This window comes from Parasteatoda tepidariorum, chromosome 10, assembly GCF_043381705.1.
Source record: "Parasteatoda tepidariorum isolate YZ-2023 chromosome 10, CAS_Ptep_4.0, whole genome shotgun sequence".
NCBI lineage: Eukaryota > Metazoa > Arthropoda > Arachnida > Araneae > Theridiidae > Parasteatoda > Parasteatoda tepidariorum.
Window position 1 is genome coordinate 25,265,985 of NC_092213.1, and position 26,717 is coordinate 25,292,701.

The window sequence follows — 26,717 nt, forward strand, 5'->3', positions numbered from 1 at the left end:
TGTTTTCAAGAAAATAGATAAAAATTGTGTCATAAAAAGTCACATGGAAAAAAGTGCGAACAACTGATCTCAATCTTTATCAAACAATATATTTTAACGTTTTAGATTAGTTTTTTTTATACATTTTGAAAGATGAAGATTATAGAAGATAAAGATTATAGATGAAAGAGGAAGAAAGATTAAAGATAATTGTAGAAACAATCTAGTAGTGAGGTTATTTTTATTGACAATTTTGAGCAATTCAAAAAATAAATAATTAAAAAATGGAAAAAAATAAAAAAAGAACACAATGAGAATTTTATTAACAATGCTTTGGTGCATTTCTTTTTTCATTTGTGAATTAAAATCGGTACAACAGTTTATTAATAAAACAAGCACCAGAAACTAATATTTTACGGAAAACTGACACTAAGTCAAAAATTGAATGTTGTGCGTAATAAAAACATTTATTTTCAATTTAAACACAGCTACAATTTAATAACTTTACTTATAACTGTTAAATGTAACTTATTAAATTATGTAAAATATATTTTTATAATCATTTATCAATGAAAGAATAAACAACAAGAGGTAAAGGTTTTACAAATTTTACTATGAACTGACAAATGTTTACATGTTACAGCCAATTTTAGATTGACAGTTTTTCTTCACGAACCAGCTCTCTCATGAAAATGCAGACAACCTCCTATGAACATGTGTTTACAATGTACAAACCACATCCAGCAAAATAATAAAGCATCTGATTAATAGTGCAATATTGTTTTCAGGAAACTTCATGCATGGATTATAGAAACATGAATAACGTTTTTTTTTTTTCTTTNATTACGGTTTTTTTTTTTTTTTCTTTTTGCATAGATCTTTGATGAAAAATTTTGCCACCTTCATATGATAAATGAATCGACCACACATAAAAACAAATAAAACACCAGCAAAGAACAAAAAAAAAGAAAGAAAAACTCATTAAAATTGCATATGAGACAACACGAATATAAACAGCTTTCAATGGTCATATAATACAATAGCTAAAACTCTGTATTTATGTTTCAAAAAAGATATTTTTGATGGGAATTAACATTTGGACATGAATTTATGAACACCCAAAAAAGTGGTTAACGAACCGGGCACTAATAGTCGATACTTTGGTAGATCACTTAAAATATTTACATGTTGAGTGCCTTTGAATGATGAATAGTGTCAAACTATTGTAAAATTCTCCATGCATGAAGGGGGGAAAAAAAAGGTTTAATAATTTCATAACCCCAGAAACAATTTTAAATCAAAATTTTAACAGGGATTTATCAGCTACGAAGGAAACTATGTATTATAGTTAAATGTCGTAAGATAAAATTTGGAATTAATGATTGAAAACTCCTAATTTGAAAAATAATCAATTAAATAGTGGAAATCGATATTAAGATTATAATTTTGAAATAGTTTTATCCCAGCCTAATATGTTAATTGAGGAAAAAGATGAACAAAAAACTTGTGTGGCCCCAAGACTACAAAATGTGATGAACAGTGCTGTGTGGTGGCAACTGTACAATCATTTTCTTCTTCTATTCTTCTCCGTCTCCACCATCTGGTTCTATTTCACCTAGATAAAAGGAAGAGAACGCATTTAAAAACATAGAATAAAATAGTGATAACTTGAAAATTCAAAGATTTCAAATTTCTTCACACATTTAGGAGAACCTGCTTAAATGACTAAACAAATGCTAGATTAGACTAACTTGACTAGGCTGAGCAAAGAGCTAGATTACAATAAAATAAAATAAATAAATAAATATAAACACATAGGTGCCAACACAGATAGAAAAAAATCCAGTAGATTTTATAATACATTTCATGATAGCTGTTGCATAATTTACTAAATATTTTACATAAATTTGAAGTATTTTTAATGTCAACAAAATACAAAAACTTAATTACATCAATAACTATAAATGGTTTGCAATATTTTCCATTCATGACTGACATTAAACAAATTTGATTTTGAAATTTTTTTTATAATATTAACTGATAATTTTGAATAGTAATAAACAAGTAATTTATTATTGATTGTTAAAAATACTTTTTAATTAATTCAAAAAGGGAAACCTAAATGAAAATAAGCTAAAAATTTTAGAACGAAAAAAAACTTTCAACTCATTACCCCTGATTATCACTCACTTTGTTATGTATTAGTAATACTTATCAAGTTAATATTCAAGCAAGCAATAAATTTTGTAAAAATTCTAATTGAATACGAATTTTTTTTAAAGAAACTTAAGGCATTTTCTAAAATGCACAAAAATTAAGATAATTTATGTTAAACCAGCTGATCAGGAGAAAATGGCAAGTATATTAATATATATATATATTTTTAACAGGGTGGGTTAAAAAAAATACCAGATAAAAAATATTTGATAGAACTTCATTAAAGAATAAATAATAAGAGTAGACTTTAACTGATAAATAAATTCACTTGGTTTCCAAGTAGCCACCTTTTGCAATTGAAATTTTCAACAATGGACCGCAAACTTTAATCTATTAAACCTTATAACCTTTAATCTATTATCATTTACGCCGAAGCAATTGCTTTGGATAGTTTTAAACTTTTGTGTTGTTTGGAACGGGTTGCCAAGGCACATAAAGCCAACAATTAAGCGATGTCGTTTTCCTTGCTTAAGTAACTATTAAATAGCAGATCTTTTGCTGGATATAACAAAAAAGCAATAAGTTAACTAACATATAAATATTTTATAATTGAATTGGTCGGCTAAAAGAAGAACAAACTAAAAATAAATTAGTTACCTTTTATTTTATGAAGCAATAACTTTAGAACTTTTTTTTGCCATATTCTGTATGTAAATGCTTGCAAAGATGTTTTATTCAAATATGAACAAAGCATTTAATTCTTTGCTGTCTCCTTTAATTGTCACATTAAATTCTACCACAACAAAGGTGAAATTGCGTCGCTTTAACATACATAACCCTCCTTCAGCGGAAATGCTTTACTTTTTTTTTAATTACTTTAATTTATTATATAAAAAATAAATCCACTTTTTGAGAATTAAAATTGTGCTCAAAATTCGAAAATATGTATATGCTTCACTGAAATATTCCTCTGACAAATACAAACAAGGAGGTTAGTGATTTATTTATTTTTGGTAGCAGGGGAGAGTATGAATGCTTTGACAAGACATTAAGTTTTCTCGAAGAAAAGAAAAACCTTTTAATTAACAAAAATGACTAAATTAGGAAAAATAATCTACATATAGTGCAAAATTAACAAAATCATAGTGCAAAATTAACAAAAATAAATATGCTTCAGTAATATTAGATAACACTTCTACTAATATTAAGGAATATTAGATACTATTAAATACTACTGCTTGTGAAGCACTCTATGCTTTGTGAAAGAAAATATGATTAGCACAAATATCTCATACTAAAAAGGACATAAATGCAGTTTATTTTAAAGCGAGTAAAATACCGTATTAGAGCAAGTTAAATCTGAAAATCATTAAACCATTCAATAACAAATATGTTACATATATTTTTGAGAATATATATTCCTATTATACAAAAAAGTAATTTTATTTAATGTAAAATCAAATAAATATGTGGTTACAATCAGAATTGAGAAAAAAATTTTAATTGTTTATGTTTACAAAGCATATTTCTACATTTTTTGTCATTTTTTTTGCAAATTTAAGTTTTACTGAAAACACTGGACTGGTGGCTGTAAAAACCATGGTTTCATTAAAATAAAAGAGCTAAGAATAAATATTCAGACATGCCACCATATCAGTTTAGGACACAAAACTGAACTTAGTGCTGCAATAAAAACTTAAGAAATATGTTCACAAGATTTTTAACTTAATAATAAATTAATCTATCTTTTATTCAAACATATTCAGTATTTTTTTTTTTTTTTTAAATTTGACTTTTCTGTTGTTTAAAATATCCTTAATGATCTTAAAATAAGAACAAATTCTTACTCTCTGAAGCTTCAGTATTTAGTTGAAAATTGCAATTTCTTATATTTTTAATTAAGAGTCTCACTGACTTTAAACATAGCTAACATTTTATTTAAAAAAAATGAATTTGTAAATGACCCCTAATTGAATTTTTAATAGTTATTGGTTGGTAAATTGTTAACTGGATTTTAAAAGTATTTTAATAAATTGTTTGAAGATTTAAATTTAAACTTTTAAAACAAATGATCTCCATAGTATAAAACTTTATTTCACAATCTAAAAATTGAGAATTTGAGCACCAAATCACCCTTATAAAACTTCATTATAGGTAAACTTGTTTTTATTTTTATATTAATCTAAGGTACTAAAAAATTCTGAAACACATCTGATAGAAAATAAAAGATATTTCAATATAACTTTTTGTACAATTTAAGACGGTACCCCAGTTCAACATATCAGATCTTAGCAATTTAAGAATTAAGTTAATGATGGAAATGAAAAGAAAAAAAAAAGCAGCATTATGCGAAAAAGTATATAAAAAAGTGAATATTGATAAAAGCAAGATAGAAGAAACTTCCCAATTTAGCATTTTGTCCCATGCCAACAAAATTATTTCTTGTTACTCTTAATTATAAATATTTATGGCTAATCAGGTAACAAGCCAAAAGGCTGACTTAACTAAACTTAAGGCATACTTAATCTTTACATTAATTTTTAATTTACATTATTAATATCTTAAACTTCACATTATTAATTTTTGTTTTTAATTCAGCTAAGTAAAACGTTGAAATTTGTAAACTGTATGAAAACTAGTCAGACTACTTAGCTATAGGAAAGAAAAAAAATTCTGAATGAAATTTAGAAAACTTATGAAACTGCATATTTTAATTTTGCTTCCTTTCAAAGGATGGGATGATGTAACTCCCATGATTTCAAGCATGTATTTCACATAAATGTACTATTTAAACTGGTTTTTATAATTGTATCCAATCCAATATAAATTTCTGCATTCTAAACTTAAGACTATACTAGTCTACTATGTTCACAGAAACTTTCTCCCATAATTGTTCAATTATCTAAATTTTTTTGGGTTTATAACGAGGCTAGAGTAGATTCCAAATAATTCAGAAAATTATAAATTATTTGCTCAAATCCAGACTTAAACTGGTGAAAAGTTAAGCCCCACAAGTTAAAAAAAAAAACTAAACTAAGTTTTCTATCGCATGAAAAATACTTTAACAAATATTTATAATTAGTGTGAACAAAAATATTACACAAATGATTATTATAACTGTCCACGATCACATTTGAACTATTTTGAGCTTATGTTTAATAGAATTATGGAAAAAGTACATTAATTCCAAATCCAAAATTAGCTAATTTGATAAGTTAATTAAGAAGATATGCAAATGAATTCCATGCATCACTGAAAATAATTTCTGAGCTCTAGAATAACCTTAATCTTTATGTAATAAGATGTTTATTATAAATACATAAGTATGAGAGTGATATTTTAGCTGATTTTGAACAAATGTATTTTAAGAAATTTCTTCACAAGTTAAATTAAATGTAATCTTAAATCTTTAACTCCTATTATGCAAGTATAAATTAAAAATATTTTCTTAATTAATAATATCAATATTTACCAAGGAATACGTGAAAATTTTTAAAAGTTTAAATCTGTGTTAGATAGTGTCAAGAATTTCTACTGCAGAGTACAACAGTTCTAGTTTAATATGTCACTTAATTAAATTAAATAAATTTGAGAAAATTTCAATTCCATAATTTATATCTATATCAAAAAAGTTTTTAATCATGTAGGTAACATAATGGGCATCTTATAAGTTTATTATGCATCATACAGATACCAGATAACTTTATCAAAATTTATATGAACCATAAGGGGTTCAACACTGTTGGAGACAAACTACTTCATCAGAAATACAAACCAAAATCCTCAACTTAGAACTATGTAATTTAACTCCCAACATTATTTACAACTGTAGTATTTTCATAGAAAAATCATGGCAAGTGTTGTTTCTAAAAATATATTCAGTGTTGTAACTTGCATAATTTAATACAATTAAAAATGCCAAATATTAACTGAAATTAAGAAAATTATAACCTATTATGAACTAAATTTGATCTCTAAGAAAGAAAAGATCATGGAGGTTCACCTCAGGTATGATAGCTGTGAAAATCTTAAGACTAATTTTTAAAATAAGAAGGATCTGCCCCAAGTGTTATCAGAAACTTCAAATTAATTTTAAAAAGTAATTTGTTCTAATATAAATATGTAATGCCAAGTAGGCAAAACTTAATTTAGATTTTTTTACTCACAAAATTTTTAAAATAAAATTGGCTCAATATTTTCAGGGAAAAAATATATTACAACTGAATAAATAAAAGTTGTTAGTTCAAGAAAAAGGGACTATTCTCTACCCAATGCTTTAATAACAGGAAAGCATTGTTAATCACATGATACAAAAAATGTTTCAGCTGAAACTTGAGTTTTTAATTATTTACAGCTCTTGAAATTATCTTGTTCTTTCTCAATATTAATTTTTCTTTCTAAAAATCGGAAGAATTTCTTTTCTACAGCTCAATGAAAGAATTGAAGTCCTACACTCCTGGTTCTTCAGTTCCTATCAAGTTTTTTAATATTATTAAATATAAGCTAAGCTTCACTGATAGAACATAAAAATAGTATTTCAATGTAAAACAATACTATAATTAGTAGCATTATTACACTAGTTTAACCAATTCTACATAAAAACAAGCTTAAGAATTTGCTATTAAACAAAGGCTTTAAACCAACAGAAACGTCCTATTAGGACAAAAAAAAAATTGATTCTACTTTATGTTCAAGAGAAATATGAATAAAATTTCCTTATGAATGAAATTGCAATGATATATATTTTTAGTTCATATAAATGAAATTTTCTTAATTACCAATTACTTGATATTTTTTATTTCATTTAATTCATTGCTCTAATGAACGCAGCATTCTACTAATGAAGTTTCAAGGTTGTAATAAAGATTAAAACCTGCTCTACGTTATTTATAACTACAAAATATGCATAATGGAAAGAACTTAAAAGTACTTCCAACCTTAAAATTTAGTAGATTCATTTGACTGAAGTTATATCTAAGAATAAAAATTATAACAATTAACAAGTCTTCTAAAAGTTTTTAACAAGGAACACCTTTATTATTATTTTCCCACTCTTGCTTTTCAAAAAAAAAAAAAAAAAAAAAAAAAAAAAAGGAAGATTGATGCAAATAGAAGCATTATGCTTTGCTCAATGAACTTAAGAATTTAAAAGTCCTAGCCTTTTAAATAACTATGAATTAAAAGTTAGTAACACAAAATGGTCTTCACTAAAATTTTAAGCAAAGAATTAGCTTAATCAAAGTTTAATTAAAAATAAAAGAAAAAATGATTCCAATTGGCAATTTACAAATTCTTCTCTATATTAGTGTTTATAAAAAAAAGAATTTTCTCCTACAACGAAAGGCAAAGAACTATTAAATTAAAAATACTTTATGAAAATATTACAATTATTTCATTAATTTCCAACCGAGCTGGGTTATATGTTTAACACATCTTATAATTCATTCGATGTATTTAACTTGTATCATTTGAGGGTGGCCACTCACTAGACTAACTTCAATGCCAAATAATTAAAGTAGTTATTGTATTAAGCTGTTACTATTCCAAAAATTTCCAGATTATAATGTTGATTTCCCAAAAATCTCAATTCCCAAATAGGATCTTCCCTCTCAACACTGATAATGCACTGAGATACAAATAAATTTTCACATCCCTCAATATTGGGAAATGGATGACTTATGTTCTGAATTCATTAATTTTTTTTTATATAAATAAACCTAAATGAAATCTTTAATCTTGCAATCATCCTTGGCAATTCTATGAATTATACCAATAATCGAAGATCTTCTTCACTTATTTACAATTCATAACACAATGCTGAACTTAACATGGGATCCACGCATGTCACATGAGGTGTTCCTTGTGACACAAGATTTAAAATGACCATGAAACTTTCTCGAAATGGGATTATAATACATAATAATGCAGGGTGGCCACAGAAAAAAAATGAACAAAATAGTTGCATTTAGTAGCCTAAAGCATGAAAATAGTGGCCGAAAACTATGAAAATAGTTGCTTAAATAAGAACAAAAATTCATCAAAAATATGTTAATGACTTGTCCTATACCATGATCCATTGAGTCAAGCTGGTGACAAATGTGATAATTTTTATATTAACGTTAAGGTTCCAGCACTATTTTCCAGAAATATATATATATACACACACTCACACATATATATTGTGAAAAGTGATTAGTCAAATTCGAAATTCGCATCGTAATATTGCTTTATAATTTTTCTTCTTAAAAATCATGCGGAATTTCGTAACCATTGAAAAGGCGATCGAGAAAGTAAATAGACCTACAATGGAATCTGTGCAGATTGAACGAAATAAGTGAAGACTCAAATTTGCAATTCAAAATTTTTTTAAGAAAAAAGTTCAGTGTGTTGAGAAACTATAGCGCAGATTTCCAACCCAAGCCATGCTTTTAAAAAAAAAACATTGCCAGAAGTACAGAAAAGTTTCCCTCCCAATAGTCTCCTTTTCCTGAAAATAGTTGCCTTTTTAGGCACACACAAAAAAAGTTGCCATAGTAACCTCATGCCAAAAATAGTTGCATTTTAGTCACCTGTGGCAACCCTGTAATAACTACATTAAAATAATTAAGACTGCTATTCTATAAAAAAATAACACTTTTTTGTTAATGCAATATTTAAACTATACCTAATGAGGTGCCATAATTAAGTCGTAAAATTGATAATTAAATTTTTACAAGTTTTCTTTTCAGCATATGCACCTGCCTTTAATGAATAAGACAGGCTACACTTTCTAAAAACAAACCGTATCAAAGATATAAATGCTAGAAGAGTCCCAAGACAGATGCTCACAGCTTCCACCCACGCAATTCCCTCACCATATTGTATTGTTAATCTTAAACAGTCATTTAAAGGAGAACTAAGGAATGGCTAAGAAAAAAGACCTATAATTCACTTTTGCATTAGATATAAAATTAAATAATAAACTAACCATAGCCCTCAATGTACAAAAAGGTCAATTAATATAAATTATCTTAAGCTTTAATTCTATATGTGAATGTCAGTGAATTAAATTGCATTTAAATTGTATTGTCTTAATGTGTACCTTGAATGAATTACTGCACGATTTATGTATTTAAAAACAATATTTTATTATGTACCTATGGAATATACATAAACTAGGACAAAAAAAATCTAACGTTCGAATGTGATGCTTGTGCGGTTATATATATATAATTCGCGAAATATCAAGTCCAGATGAAAACAAGCAGCGTTGCACAGACATGCTCAAGGATTCATACCTTCACCCTCTTCAAGTCCTTCTCCTCCTTCCTCTTCTCCCTCTTCATAAACTTCTTCTTCATCCACTTCTTCCTCTACACAGAAAAGAAAATTCATCAGCTAAGCTTATAAGGTTTTTTTCCATAAAAATACTACAAAATCATGTAAAATAAATTAACTGCAGGAAAGTACAGCGAGCAAAACAAAAAGCAAAGACTTAAAACTTAAATTCTAATTAAAGACAATAATGTAAGTTACAAAATTAGACAAGAAAAAAACATTCTTTAAAATAGATTATGGTTCCCAACCGTCAAAATATGGAGTATTACCACAATCTGCAAGTAGAGAATATTTTCCAATAAATTAAGCCAATGGTTCCCAGCTGTACCGACTAGCAATTTTTTTTAAAACAAAAAAGAAAAACCTGGGCTTAGGCAAGAATCTCACAAATTTAATCTTTGCGCACATCACATCTCCGAAATTAAGAAAGATCTTTAGACAATTAGAATTTCCAAGTCAAAAATATTTTATTTTATCTATGCACAGTAAAAGTTCTAAATCCTAAGGTATACAAATATTTACAAATCTCATTTAAAAATTAGCTTATACTCCCTTAAATAGTTAATATCCCCTTATGGAAATATATATTTAAAATCTGCAATTTGAGTCATTAAGAACAAATAATTTGAAAGCAAGGTAACAATAATCTGAAAGTGATAACAGTGAATACACCACTTAACATTTTTGTTCAAAAGAAATCTGGTAAATAATTTCTCAATTTATCATTAAAAAATTATAGATGATTACTATATTGTTGATTGAAATTATAATTTTTAAAAAATCACACGAGAGAGACAATTTAATAAATGAATAAGATAGTTACTCCATATGCCTGAAATTCCATTTTTCCATAAAATGACTAATTTCCAAAAAGGTTTAAATAATGAAACCTGTGGCAGATCTGCTAATCTAAGAAATTCAAAAAGCCTTATAATTTGTGACCTTGGGATAACATAAGCGAAAAGAAAAAAAGATTGATCTGGATATTAGAAAACTTAAAAGTAAATTAATCTGTCATGTTAAACATAAATCTAAAAAATTTTTTGAAGTAAATCAAGTTTCTGATTGGAACCCACAAAAAAATAGAAAATGAGGCTAACAAAACTACTTGGCATAGGACAATTGTAAACTAACTGAAAACAATAGGAAAGATATGGATAGGACACCCTAAAAATTACAAAATAATAAACCAACCTATTGCTTTAAAAACTTTTCTGAAGCTAGTTTGTTTACCCAGTCCATCTTCAAAATTTGTCTAAGACCAAGAACAGAATACCATGCAATTTTTCACCAGACAATTTTGATTTTGTATTTGTAATGTCAAATATTAGATTTTGTGAGCTAAGAAATATCACTGAATAAATAAGGATAGAAGCATGGAAGTTTCACCAAAATGTGAAATTTTTGCAACAAATAATTGTAATAGATAAAGATTGAATTAACTTTAACCACAATAACTAATTATTGCTACTGACAAGTCTGAGACTGGTTATTTTCCAGGTCTGATGTAAGAGTTTTCCAGGTGTTTTTCTAAACAAATTTGCGGAATATTTCCTACTTTTTAGAGTATTCCCAACCTAACAACTCCAGGTTTTCCCTGACCAGAGGGAACTGTGAGATTCATGTTATTTAGCTAAATATTCTTTCGCAGGTAACATTCCTGAAGAATCTAAATACAGTCATCTTTTAACTTGACCAATACCCGGTCCGGTGGGTTTCCTGATAAATCTGAATTAGTCTTATCAGATGAATGTAAAATTCTGTTCAGGAAAATCTCTTCACTTTAAACCATGAAACTTTATAGAATCGCAAGAAACTACCTGTTATTCAACTAAGAAAAAAAAATGGAAAAAAAATAGTTTAATCATTATTAAAATTATATATTACTTTAGCATACATGCTTTGTCAAAGGGCAATGCATGTACTTACATAGGACCAGCACTTAAATATTTTTGTCTCCTAAGACTTTTCTCCAAATAGTAAAAATGAAAGATTGATTATAAGCAGGAATTAATAATAAACTTAACTTTGGAACTACAAAATTAGCAATCTGAAGGAAAGTTCAAAGGACTATATGGAAATCATGAGCAAGTTCTCCAATCTCATACTCTCATTAAGGAAATCACATGAAGGACTATCTTAGCCGTCTGAGGTCTTCAGATTAGACAAAAATAAATCTGAGAATTGGTAACCATATCCATAACTAGTAGACCCTTTCTATATTGGAAAAAAAATCGAAACTCTAATCTCAACTAGCTTTATTAACTGCAATTGAAGATCATTAAACTATCGAAGAGTGAGATTTTAGCTAACATTAACTTATAGGAAACTGGAACAAAAATTCAATTTAACTTTACAAGGCAATTACTTTTTAAATCAGGACTACAAAATTATGAAGCCTTGGGCAGTAGTAAAACTAAATAGGCTACAAAAACAGAAAAGTTGCAGTCATCTTTTTTTATTCTATAAATAATCACAAAATAAATAAGCTAAGTAGCGTGCACGCACAAGACTTTTAATTTTAGTTATCTACTTCCATGGGTTTTTTAATGTTATTTAAGCTTAACAAAAATTCTTATTTGGTCTTTATTTCTTAAAAACAGATTCAGTAAGCCATAATAGTTAAGCATAAAATTTGATGCAAGAACTAAACTCAGCATGGATATAATTTACCTTCTCCTTCATCCTCCTCATCTTCTCCATCACCTTCTTCCTCAACTACTACGACTGAGTCATCAACTTCATCATCCTCACTGAAAGAATTTTAAAAATTAAGCTTCTTTATAAATCTATTTCATAAGCAATCAACCTAAATTAAACAATCTTAACAAATGTCTAAGCTTTTTAAAACATATCACTGTTAGAAAAAGATTACTTAATTAATGATCAGCAATAGATTACTTAATTTATATTAAAATAAAAGTAGCAGTCTTTGACAAAGGAAACTATTTTCAAAACATAAAATAAGCACACAACAGGCATAAATATATTTCAAAGTAATGAAATCCAAATGACAAATCTTTCAAGACACGAGCACTAATAATTTACTACTCAGTGCACAGCTTAATATTAATAAATATTTATTTTTTTAAATAAATTCAATAATTTTTACAACAGATTTAACACACATATGTATAGTTCATACACTCAACTAAAATTATTATAGTGATAAAACATATTGGAATTTAAAGCAAAAAAATAAATTTTAAAAAAATTTGACTGTTGCATTCGATAATTCATAAACAAAAACTATCTGAGCTGTGGTGGCTCAGAGCATAGATCGTTAACCTTCCAATGAGGTGACCGGATTCGAATCTGGTCACCTCATTGGAAGGTTTGGACAAAATATATTAAGAGGAAATATGCTATCACTGCACTCTTGTTTGAGCTACATTAGGATAACTATTACAGGGTGCGTAGCCAAATTATTCAACAAAAAATAAGCACCTTTTAAGCAATAAAAAAATATTTTCCAGCACTTAACATAATTAGTAAGCATAAAGTAAGTAATTAGAAAACATAACTAGTAAACATAATTAGTAAGGGTTGGGAAGCTTTTGACAAATAAGGGTTTTATCCTGTTTTAACCGTCATGTCAAAAAAAAAAAAAAATTGGCATTGTTTTTGACACCCAATGAAAAAAGCACTTTAAGGGCTTTTAAAAAACGAAAATAAGCACTTTTTAAAAACACTACACACCCTGTAATAGTTTTAATTGCTGGAAAAACTTAAAGAAATAAGGAACAGCTTAACATAGTTAAAACAAATGCTTCAGTAAATTTAACAGTTTGGTATAACAGAAATATCCTTAAATATCCTAAGGCACTTTGAGTGGTCACAAGGGGAAAATAAAATTCCTAGTATTTTCCGAGTTTGTAAAGTAAAACCCAAAATTGTTTGCAATCTCCCTTGTTATTTTAGGTGATTTTTAAATTCCTTGCTTTTCTGGGTGCTCTTTGTGGATTGGCAACCCTTTCTTTCAAATTGTAATTTTAATTCTGGTTTTCCTTTGAAATTGTTTTCTTATTTCCAATGCTCGACAAAAGGAGAACTTTCTAAATTAGTGGATCCAATTATAAGTTAAAACCTTAATCTAAGCTTTGAAACTGGTCTTAAAATTCTTAGCTTATTCTCTGAAATACAAGGTAACACATAATCACTCACAAATTTGGTATCCAGGGGTGATTGTGAGCCCGAGTCAAAATTCCGGAAAATTTCTTGAGTTAAAAAAAAAAAAAAAAAAAAAACAGTTTAAATTGAAAAATTAGAAAAAAATTTAAACAAGTTTTTTTTTTCTCCTTTTTCTTAGTTTACTTAAAATATATTTAAAATTTTACACATACCTATACCATTTACACATACCTATACCTGGAGAAGTAATTAAAATTTACAAATATGTCTTTCTTTCTTGAGTTTAACAACTATTTACTGATAAAAAATTAATATTAATCATGAATATAAGCTTATAAAGTATCTCTCTGGCTCACCCTTACAAACAAATAAAATAAACTGTGTTTTTAAGTTCCACCTTTGAAAATTTGATTTTCGGAAACTTCTGCAATCAATGATTTTTTGAAACGTCTGGACCTTCGATCTCCGGAAACTTCCGGATCACTGCTAGTGAAAAATCCGGATTTTTTCCGGAGCACAATCAGCCCTGGGTATCTCAAACTATGCCCGCAACAGGAGTTTAGTGATAATATAAAATTGTAACATGGAGCTTTTTTTTGGATTTCTAAAAATAATATCTTGAGAATTTTATTCAGAAAAGCTTTAATTAAAAGATAGTAACAGAACAACTACCTTTCCTCATCTTCACCCTCTAATCCATTCTCTACTTCAATATCTGGAACTAAAAAGTATTGCAGAGGGTTTGGCCACATGTCATCTTTAATTACCTGTAAAACACAATCATTATACTACATACAATACACAGATCTAGTTAAGTAAGAAACTTAAACAAGCATTGTTAAAGAGTCAGCCTACACACAATATGAAACATTCAAAAATATTTTTAAAAAATCACTAAAATACCTCAAATAGTTAGCTAATATTATAAATAGCAAAGCTTAAAAATTTCCATTGTAATTTTAAACATACATGAGAATTGCAAAAAAAAATGACACGTTGACATTCATGAGTGAGTTTCAAGGCAAAATTTAATGATTGAGACCTTAACATATTTATAAGGATGCCATAAATAATCTAATTTCACTTACATCTTAGGTTTTTTTTAAAGGTAAGGTTTTTTTTAATGACAAGAACTTTGAAAATAAAGCAATCATAAAACGTAATTACAATACACAAAGGAAGTATATACAAATATGTATAACGGGAATTCTTACTTGTATAAAATTGTTGGAATGTTAACCTCGAGCTAAGACTGGCTTTTTGTTGACAGAAACTGGTTATAACCATTAAAAATCAAAAGAAACTAAGAAACCCTTAAAAGTTCTAGTAATTAATCATAAAATAATTTTTTTTAAAAACTAAAATTCTATAACCTGTTCTGTACTAGAAATTTTAGCTTTGTAATGTTATTGAAACTATGACAAATTTATTTATCAGGTCATGGTTTATAAATAAATTACATTGTTTACATTAATTATAAACTAATATATCACATTTGTATGAAATAAAGTAATAAAATAAATTTAAATACTAATTTTTATTTCTTTTTTTAAAATTAAAATTTAATTTTTATTCTACTCTTAACTAAGCAATTCAACTCTTAATAAAATCTTATGAAATGCCATTAAAAAATACAACATCAATGCATATAAGCAGTGTCTGTTATAAATACAAAAATATATATGTATCACATAATATATGCAGCTAAATAAAATATACAATTCCTTTTTCAGTCTCAAAAAACTGAAATATCAAATCAGTAGGCCGTCATGAGCATGAAACACAAATTGATATTTAGTTAAAGAGACATTTAATTAAAGAGACATCTACTAAAAAAAAACATTAATATGTCATTATTTTTAGTTAGACATGTGTTTTAAATTACCATAAAGGTTAATAATTTCTTTAATTCATAATTTAAGTAAGGTTAATTCTGATTTCCTATTGTATTGCAGAGCACAAAAAAAAAAAGAAACACTTCCAGTTTTACATAGTTATTAGCAAAAATTAACTCATTATAAAATACATAAACAATGTTAATGACAATTCTAAAAGCATTAAAGTTATTTTTTACCCAAAAAATAATAAAACCGCCGCATTACCTCAGCTATATCATCTGCAGAAGCGTCACCATGATCAGCATACCATGTGAAAAATGTCCTTGGCTGTTCATGCGCCCTTTTTCGGCTATTTTTTAACTGTGCTTGTCTGTCTTTATGTTTTTTTGTTAGGTCCATTCCATCCTTCCATTTTATGATCGTAGACTGAGATGCAGGATCACCTATATAAGATTGAGAATTGTTTATTGTTGTTAAGAATTAAAGAACTCATCTTTTTTTTTTATTTAATTTATATTTGCTTATTTAAGTTCATTGCTATTGAACATTACTGTAACTGTATCTATTGATTATTAATTGAAGCACCATGTGCATTTATGGGAATTTAGAATCATTTGTTAGAAATAAAGTCTGTTTTATATGAACAGAAGATTCCATTGTGTTCTGTTACAGAGAAATATTGATCCATAAAGAAACTTGGTTCATAGTAAATATTTATTCTGAGAATTTCCTTCACTCCAACTTATACATGAATATTTTCAATACTAGTAAACTAATATGAATTATATTAATATATTATTAGTCCACTGATTGGTGAACTATTTATAAAAAATATAAGTGCTTAAATGAGTTATCATGGTTGGCAAGTTTTTGACACATGCAAGTTTTTACCAGTTTATACCATGGTTTTTACCGTCATGTCAAAAACCCCTCTGTCAGAACGTCAAAAACCCATAGTTTTGATAAAACTGTATTTTAATTTGAGTTTAACTGCTTATGATTTAAAATTAATTCATTTTTGGGCAATAAAATTAGAAAAAAAGAGTTGAAAGATATTTAAGAACAGATTTTTGCCCTTTTCCAACATGATTATATCAAATCATAGTATTTGAAGTAAAATATTAGGATACTCTGCAAAATTTTCAACATTTCCAAGCATCATTTTGTTTGGCATATTACCTTACTGAAGAATGTCAAGTCATTCCTGACTTAGAGTTTGTTAGTAGTTACAAGTTTTGAAAGTTTTGTTTAGCTTATTTCTAATATTTAAGAAATGCCAAATTTTAAATTCTTCTTTTTGGTTCTTGAATTTATTAATACAGTAGGGAACCGATAATCCAGAACGATCGGGATCATCGTTATTCCGGATAACTGATGTTTCCGGTTTTCTGAATCGCTACAAAAAGCCATTTTTTTATTGATAAATCCAACTTTAAAAAAAAAAAATTGGAAATAATCTTAAAAAGAAGAAAAAACGATGAAGTAATACACTAATGATTATTTCCAAAATTATGGTAAGGTAAACATCTTTCAAAAAAGGAAGAAAAATCCTAAAATCTTATGAGGAAATAAAATTTCTTTTTAAAAAATGGGGGGAAATTTATCGATTCATCAAATTTATCAAATAATCAAATTTATCGAATTTCGTTCCGGTTTTTTGGTTTTCCGGTATTCTGAATTCCGGATAACGGGTTCTGTACTGTAGTTCCAAGTTTTTTTGTATGTTTGCTTATTTCTAACAATCAAGAAGTGCAAAATTTTGAATTCCTTGCAAATCAAGTGAAAATATATTGTCCGCTATATGCCATAAATTAAAGAAAACAGTAAGTTTTTGACGGTTTTTACCACTGCCATGTCAAAAACCAGTTTTTGACGGCAAAAACCCAACCCTGTGAATTATGTTTCAATGAAGGAGGAATTAAATTAAGAGTAAATAGAAATTTTATCTAATACGTTAACTACTAAGATACTTTTTGCATTTTTATTTTCAATATTCTAAAATTGGTTATTTAAAAAAAAGTCACAAAAGTGATTGGAAAAATTTCAATTTTACATATTTTTATTTATAGTGATTTAATATTTTCTATACTTAAGTTTAAGTTTCGACAGTAAGTGTAAAAAGAAAGGGTTTAATAACTAAATAATTCAAGAACATGATTTATCACAGGTAATTTTAAGTCTGCTTAATTATAAAAGCTTCCTATCTATCATAGCTAACAACTAACTATCCTTACAGTAAAATTTTATATCTTCAAAATCAGTCGGAAATTATTTTTTTTACATGACTGATAAAATCATTATTAAAACTGATCGTATTGGTGCGTTTTTAGTGTCAAAAGACATGTTCTTTATACTACAAACAATTTTTTTTAATGGACAATTAGAATAGAATTAAATTAAATAGTATGGACATACCTGATGAACCGAGGTGGAATTCTTTGACAATGACATCATTTTCAAAATAGGGATTCTCATCGAAATAGAATTTAATTCTATATCCTGATTTGATATCTTCAAATTCTTCAACTTCAAGCTTGGTTAAGAAATGAAGACACTCTTCTTCTTCCTCATCCAAAATGGCTGAGATTTGTGGATGATTTACAAACTTCACAGGTATATTAAAGAAAAGAACAGAACACAAAATGTAAAATACTATTTCCGAGCTAAATATTGTAATTTTTCCAGTAAGCCAGATATTTCTCCCAGTTGAATCATTAGAAATTGTTTATATACGGTTAAACAATCATCAACTCCTCCATGTTTCATTTAAAATACTATCATTTATATACTTTAACCCACTGGCGGTTTAGCAAAAGGGCAAGATTGGGAGAATTCTTCTCCCCGATACACCAAATCCCCATCTAATAAGATAGAAAAACTGGTTGTGCTATGTGAAGACTGCAGGTTAAAATAAGACTTTTTACATGCAGAACCGTCAGTCTAATGAAGAATTACTCTAAAACGTAATTAGTCTAATACGAAAACCCATTAAAAAAAACAGTCACATGCTTATTGTATTCAAGTAAAATTGCTAATATAACTAACTACAGTAAATTTACAATTTTTTCTTAAGACTTTTACAATATTTAAATCTGCTAGATACTGTTACCAGAGTTGTCATGATATGAGATCTCACAACAATCAAGTCAAAACATAGGAAATGATGCAAAAACATTCACAGAATAGATCATACAATTAAAACTACGCTAACTTAAGGCATTGCATTGCACTATATTGAACTATGCAAATACACCTTATAAGTAACTATTAAGCTTAAATTTTAATAGTAAATCATTCTCCCCTACAATTTATGGTTAATGTTTGCTAAGGGATTAATAACAAACCCTTAATTTCTATTTAACAGTCCCTGATATTAAGATTAGTTTTAATAATGAGAAACTACTTAGATTATGACACAGGCAAAAATTTTTAAATGCTCTTTCGTAGACACTAGATTAGAATGATCAGAATAACTGATCAACAAATTTAATTCACTACGACAATCAGGTGCTCAGTTGATTCAACTTCCTTATATTAAAAACAATCATAATTAAATACTCTATATTGCATAAGGTAAGTTAGCTATCTGGTGATTTGATACATATGTAAATAAAGCGAAAACCAATCATTCATATGAGGGTTAAAAAGAGTAGCAATAACCAAATGACCAATTAATGCAATAAATTATGGTATCCAGTTATAGAAATTTGGAAAAAAGGTAAAAAAATTATTTCAAACCCAGGGGATATATCTGCATCATGATCTGTTGCATCAATTACTATCACCAAGATGCGAAATAGATTTAAAACTTCCTTCTTTTTTTTTAAATTTAGATGTTTGCCCAGAGATGGCTACAAATTATCCTTTTCAAGATGGTCTCTTTCTTTGATGCTTTTGTTTGAATCCTGTGGGTCTTTGCCCACAAGATGCCAAGATATGGCTATTATTCTGCTACAGATGAAGATACAGAAATCTCCCCTAGAGCATTGCTCTAACCAGCGGGAAATATAATAGTAAAGCTTTTACATTCAATTTAAAATGATAAAATATGAGATTTAGGACACTATTTACAATTGTCATTCTTTGTCTCTGAACTATTATTACATAACTCAATTAACAATATAATAAACAATTTAAAAAATTAGTACCAATAAACAATAAATAGCTTTATATTTGTAGATATATTCAATCAAATAGAAACACTCAGATTATGTTCTCAAAATGCAGACATTAAAAACATTTATAATTAGCAACTTTGATAAAATTATTAACTATTAACCGAAAAATAAATAAAACTTCACTGATGTTACCGAACAAAAATGAAATGCGTCAGATATTAACACAACATTATAATGCTGCACGTGTGGTAAGACAATACCCAAAATGGACGCCACCTCAAGAACATTAATCAAAATCGGAGAAATTGCCATATATTGTCAATCTCACGAAAACATTCCTTTATTAATATGAATTAACACTGCATTTTAGTAAGCAATCAAAACAAATTGTATATTAAAAGACAAAATAATGAATATCGAACTCCCGCTCAAACTCAGCAGGAGCCGGTCTAACCTAAACAATCCCACATGCCTTATAATAACAAATAAAACACTAGCGTAGACTAGTTTTCGCCAATAGTAAACATATCTAATACATTTATCACATTATATTATTAATTGTCATTAACTGACACGCCGGTCATTGTACACCGGACAAAGCATGTGGCCCTACAGCCGAAATGTATGTTAGGCCTAAAATTAACGACAACCATGTTTTATCATAGAACATATAGTACTTACATTAAAACAAAATGGTAGAAAAGGATACAGCGGTCACCCAAAAGTTTGGGATTTTTCTGATCAGCTCATTTCGCTTTTCAAAGAAAGGCTTCCTTAATTTGTTATATTTCTGTTCAACTTTCAGGATTTCTTCACTGGCTTTTTCATTCAAAGCGTCGATATCATTCTGACAAGCGTCGATTTCTTCTAATGCTTTCTGTGTTTCTGCATCATAATCTCTACTTTCATCATTGTCTCCAACATCCACTTTCTTCATCTTTTTTGGAGTTGCTCCACTCGCAGACATTGCAACAAAATTTAAACACGAAAACAATGATTATATTAATTTAATTGAAGTACACGACACAAACTATCACGACCGAATCTGGAAGATTAATTTCGCCGACTGTGAGCTCGAAGTATTTCCCGCATGCGCAGTAGTTCAAAAAAGTGGACACGTTTTAGTTTTGAAACGCGTAATGTGATTGGTTCTTTTCCTATTTATCCTCCAATTGTTCAGCGGAGTCCAATAACTGTGTCCAATAAACGCTACTCTCTTTTCGAATCTAATTAGATATACATGAACATGTAGAGTTATCCACGTTGAAAAGTTGATCGCCCAAAATTTGAACTATTGGCAAACAATTGAACTTTGTTTTTTTTAATCACCCTATTTTTGTTTCGTTAATAACATTTTCAGAAACTCCTTTGGTAAAGTAATATAGAAATTTCTTATAATTTTACACTAAAATAAAATAAGTTTAAACTATCAATTGGCGTGATCATTGTCAGTTTTATTTCATTACATGTTACAATTGAAAATAAAAAATCTGTCTTCAAAAATTTGCAAGAAATACAAAGTTTTAACAATTAAAAAAATAAACTTTTATTTTCTCAGATTAAAAGATACTACAGCATATGTCGAAGAAGACATTTGCATTGTCACAGGTTTAAATATAAAATAACATGTCCTAGGATAACTTTGATCTTCAGATCTTCGATTCTTTCTTCAAATCTTTCTCAAATTAAATATATTATGAGGAGAAATTAAGAGATGCCGGTTTATCAATAACGTGAAGGGACACCGACTACTATTTACAATATTCGAGTTGGCCATTGAATCTTGGCGATTGCTTCCAACGATTACCTTGGCAACCCTCAGTCAAAACAGAAAATGGCTTCCTTCAAGATGAGTGCAGACGATTCTGAAGAAAACAAATGCAACGAAATTAATCGTGACGTCGTCAATCTTAAATCAGAATATGAACAAAAAAATACATCATATCTCAAGAGTGTCGTTTTGTCACCCATAAGTATCATCAAAAAGAGAACAGAAAGCTGCTTTCGTAATTTACCTGGATTGCCAGCGACCGAAGATCACAGCAAGGGTAATGTCACTGTGTAGTATAGTTCTTGTTATTTATTGTTAAAATTGACAGTATCACGTCATAAATGATCTGTAGAAACTACTTGCCTAAATATTATTCCCTTTGATGATTTTATCTATTTTATATTCTAAATGTTTTGACCTAAAATAATATTTCTCCACCCTTTCGATTGTGTGCCTTATCACACACGAACGAAATGTATTCCGGATATATCTGTTTATGATAAACAAAAAAGCGACCATGTGTGTATTCTATATGACTACTCTGTTTTGAATAAGTTTCTCGATGTATTTTGTCTACATTACATATTTTAAGTATGAATTTATATTATCGAGTATTTACTTTTTTGGGAGATAAATTTTATTGTATTGGTGCATTTTGAGTAATTAACTGTCAAATACTGCTGTGTTTTTGGTTCGTATTGAATAATCCTTAATGACTGAATCTGATGATAGGATTCGGGCTTTATCTAATTTATATCCACTTTTTATTAGATTCAAATTCTAAATTGTTTTATAAATTCAATTTCATTTTCTTTTACGTATATCTAAATTTTTTTGGAGTGAGTTATTTCATTATTTTCAAGATATGTATGTATACAAATTTAAAGCAGTATAGTTATATATAATCAATTATAGGTTAATTCTTTCAGATCAATATGTTTATTCCTATTAATTAAGTATCTTTTCATTTCTTCTGAAGAGCAACAGGAATACATCATACTTATTGATTTTATGTTGTATCTGAATTGCTGTGACACTGCTATTTACATTTAATTTTAAATGATTTAAAATACTCAAACATCTTTTCCCATTAAAAAATTTTTTAATTTTCATCTTTTGTTACTCTGTACAGGGGTCTGTCCCAGCCAAATTTACTACCGTTTAGCGGTACTTTCACAAATTCAAGTTTAGAAAAAACGGTAGTTACACAAAATACTTTTTCATTAAATTTTATTTTTATGTCTTGTAAGAAGCAGTAAATCCGTATTTTTACCATATTTTTGTGTTGATATTTTAATATAATTTTCAATTTTCACAAATTATTTCTAAATTTTCACAAAATAGTTACCCCTCAGAAAAACCTAGACAGACCCTTGCTGTACATCTGTTCGTCATCACTGGCAGCAGTTTTTTTTTTATTTCAATGTACCACATTAAGCTAAATTACTATTAAACATGGATGGATCACTGATTATTTTATGGTGGTTTAAGTCAAATTTTAGTTATCTATAACAAATAAGGATGATTTATGTATTGTGATTAGCAGCAAAATAAATGCAGAGTCTTTTCAACTTTTAAGTAATGGCTTGTGAGGAACGAAAAAAAGAAAATGATGGAAAACTGAGTAAAATCGAATGGTATAACTAACTCCTAGGTAAACCTTTATATGTTTTACTTTCTTTTTTTTTAAATTACCAGCAGGATTGGGGTGTTGGATATCCTAAACTGGTTTTGGATAGATCACGTGGGTTTTACTGTCCGAGACTGACTAAAACTGTCTTTAAATGTCTAAAACCTTGAACATTGATAAAAGGTAAAGATCCAATATGTGTAACCATTGCACACATCATAATTACATAGATCAATAAGTATTTAATACTTTTTATACAATTTACTTTAATTTATTAAACAAATAGGAAAAAAATTTAACTTTTGAAGCTCCACAATGCATTGAACAACTTTAACTTTTTATTTTTCACAAGATTTTTTTTAAATTGTGACATAATCTGAATAAAATAGTTTTGGACGAAATGGTTTAAACCGTGGATTAATCCATTCTGTCTTAAACCTTGTCAACTCTGTCTGTAAGTTTAAAATGCATTTGGTACCTAGGAGGTTAAAGTTAATGCGCCAGATCGCAAAGCAGAAATATCTGCCAGCAAATAGATCAACTTTGAATATAAGCCATGATGAATAGAGCGACAATGTTGTATAGAGATGTTAATGACTTGTTGTGGAGCCCTTTTATAAATCCTGAATAAGTAGGTTCCAATCATATGTTAAGCTAACAAGAGCTCTTTTTATGAAATTAGACCAGTTTTTGTAAAAAAGGCCAAAAACCATTGTCTTTAAAGTTGTATTTTTTAAATTATCTAGAAAGTACAGTAAAATCTATTTTGTTTGCTCCTTGTTGCATTTGGTGGTCTCTTGGTAAGAGAAAACCCTGTGCTTCTCTTTTGTATATATTTCTGCTTATGCTACTGAACCTTGCATTCAATCAATTATCATGAATCTATATTTACTTTATAAATTTAGTGTTAGAGGCCCTGTGGTATTTTGTAGCATTTCATTGTATTCTTTATAGTCATATAAAGAAAATATCTTTTCCAATGAGAATAAAGAATAAATTTCATAGTATTCTTTAAAATCATTTACAGAAAATACCTTTTTTTGAATGAGACTAATGTGAGAATCAAAGTTACAAAGTGCTTTTGATTAATTTATCAAATTATCTATCCGGCATTTTGTAGCATTCTATTGTATTCTTTGTAGCCATATGCAGAAAATGTCTTTTCGAATGAGACTAAAGTAAGAATCAAAGTTGTAAAGGGCTTTTGATTGGTTCCCAAAAATATCTATCTGGCATTGTTTGCGGTTAATGTGGAAAATGTTATTTTCTAATAAGAGTAGAGTGGGAATCAAAGTTGTACAATTCTTTTGATTAGTTCCCATTCGTCAAATTATCTGTATAAATATTCTACTAAATTTAATGGAAATTAACCTAATCATTTTCCTTGATTACCAATTTTGATTAGTTCCCATTCATAAAATTATCTATCTGGCATTTTTTGCAGTTAATGTAGAAAATGTTTTTTTCCAATAAGAGTAGATTGGGAATCAAAGTTGTACAATTCTTTTGATTAGTTCCCATTTGTCAAGTTATCTGTGTAAATATTCTACTAAATTTATTGGAAATGGAAATTTTCCTTGATTACCAATTTTGATTAGTTCCCATTCATAAAATTATCTATCTAGCATTGTTTGCAGTTAATGTGGAAAATGATTTTTTCCAATAAGAGTAGGGTGACAATCAAAGTTGTACAATTCTTTTGATTAGTTCCCATTCGTCAAATTATCTGCGTAAATATTCATAAAATGTGATTTAGTATGCACTAAGATAATATTCTGCTAAATTTATTGGAAATGGAAATTAACCTAATCATTTTCCTTGATTACCTTTTGATTAGTTCCCATTCATAAAATTATCTATCTTGCATTGTTTGCAGTTAATGTGGAGAATGTTTATTTCCAATAAGAGTAGATTGGGAATCAAAGTTGTACAATTCTTTTCATTAGTTCCCCTTCATCAAATTATCTATGTAAATGTTCGTAAAATTTGATTTAGCATGTACCGAAATAATATTCTGCAAAATTTATTGGAAATGGAAATTAACCTAATCATTTTCCATGATTACCAATATTGATTAGTTCCCATTCATAAAATTATCTATCTGCCATTGTTTGCAATTAATTTGGAAAATGTTTTTTTCCAATAAGAGTAGAGTGGGAATCAAAGTTGTACAATTCTTTTGATTAGTTCCCATTCGTCAAATTATCTACGTAGATGTTTATAAAATATGATTTAGTATGCACCGAAATAATATTCTGCAAAATGTAATGGAAATTAACCTAATCATTTTCCTTGATTACCAAATTTGTCTAAGATTTTGTTTTTAAATTCCAGAGGTGATTGTTGTCCGGATTTTTCCCTGATCGCGCTTTGGAAATCCTAGGTCCAGACGTTTCAAGAAATCGTCAATCACATTTATGTATAAAAATTCTTGTGTATTTTATTTAAAAATCTTAGAACTAGAATTTATACTTGGCATCTTTCATTTGTAAATATTTTTTCTGGTAGAATAATAAATGTGATTGAAGATAAAAGTAAACTTATACATGATTATTCATTTAAATTATTCTGTATATAATTTATTTATAATTTAAATGGTCTGAAAATATCAATGATTTAAATTTATAAAGACATAAATTTTTTGAAATGTGCCATTAATGATTTTACTGGAGAAATTTTCAGGATTTTTAAGTTGGACTCACAATCACCCCTGAAATTCCCATTTAATTTTTGTTTACAAAAAAATTCTTATAATGTTTTTGCCACAATATAGTAATTTTACAAGAAGTTAATTCCTTGTAAAGTTTGACAATTTTGCACTTATTATTTTAATTGGATAAATTGATTGAGTGACTGATGTGCACAAGCTTATAATAAAATTAACTGTTTAATAATTCTAAAATCTAATTTCTGAATTTTTTTATCATGAAATGTTATTCAATTCAGTAATATCTAATGTTTTACTTTATAATGAAGCAAGGTCGATTTTAATTTTAAGGTTGAATTAGGAATAATTTTAAAAAATCAAGAGCACTATAGCGGAAATTATTAGGAGATCTTGATAAATATTACTGGTAAATGCCTTTTGAATCAAAAATTTAAAAAATATCTGGTAAACGCCTCTATAATTTTTATTAATTTTATGTTGTTGACAAATGCTGCTAGGTATTTGAATCTACATGTAATAAAAAGTAGATCTTGTCTTGTACTTTATCTGTCCATTCAGAGCACACTGACCATTTATTATGTAAGTTGATATACCTAGTAGCAGAAACACTCTAGTACTATGGGCTATCACAGTATCTACTTACGATTTTTTATCCCTGCATTAAGGAGGAGGAGGAAAGTCTGCTGTGACTTGTTTTTTTTTAAAGCATCTCAACTCTTAAACAATTGAGAAAACATTGCAAAAAATAGTGAATAAATATTTTTTTATATATTACTTGTTTATAGGTTTTTAAGGTTTTATTAATTTTTTTAAAGTATCATTGCATGAAATTCAGTTTTAATTTAAATAACATGATACTTGAAAATTTTGTTACTTACATGATAAATATCTGTATAAATTGAATTTATAAAGATAGTGACTTTTTCTGTAAATTCTGCTACCTGGTAGCAGGGTTGGCAGGTTTTTGACATGTGACAGTTTTTGACAGTTTAATCCATGGTTTAAACCGTCACGTCAAAAACCTCACTGTCAAAAATGTCGAAAATGTCAAAAACCTATATTCATATGTGAAATTTAATTAATACATAAAATTTATATATTTTTTATA

The 26,717-nt window shown here is 27.8% G+C and overlaps 2 protein-coding genes across 4 annotated transcripts in view; one reads left to right on the top strand and one right to left on the bottom strand.

Moving 5' to 3' along the window:
* Nucleotides 1–571: 571 nt before the first annotated feature.
* Nucleotides 572–20,654, bottom strand: LOC107452179 (NAP domain-containing protein SET; the record flags this gene model as incomplete). The annotated part of the gene is given in 7 exon segments (XM_016068498.3): nucleotides 572–1,594; nucleotides 9,414–9,488; nucleotides 12,127–12,206; nucleotides 14,257–14,351; nucleotides 15,687–15,865; nucleotides 17,838–18,027; nucleotides 20,250–20,654. Coding segments are annotated over 7 exon segments (915 nt in total). The 3' UTR covers nucleotides 572–1,556.
* Nucleotides 20,655–20,756: 102 nt separating this feature from the next.
* LOC107452177 (uncharacterized) overlaps nucleotides 20,757–26,717 on the top strand; it is a 35,766-nt gene continuing 29,805 nt past the window's right edge. Inside the window, exons 1-2 of one of the 3 annotated variants that reach the window (XM_071186759.1) lie at nucleotides 21,573–21,588; nucleotides 25,276–25,360. Coding sequence is in view for 2 of the 3 variants with exons in the window: in XM_071186757.1 (XP_071042858.1) it covers nucleotides 21,375–21,588 (214 nt within the window). In the remaining variant the exon portion in view is untranslated. Of the gene's footprint in view, nucleotides 21,589–21,656; nucleotides 21,903–25,275; nucleotides 25,361–26,717 lie in introns of those variants that run through there. The other 2 variants (XM_071186757.1, XM_071186758.1) reach the window with 2 other exon arrangements.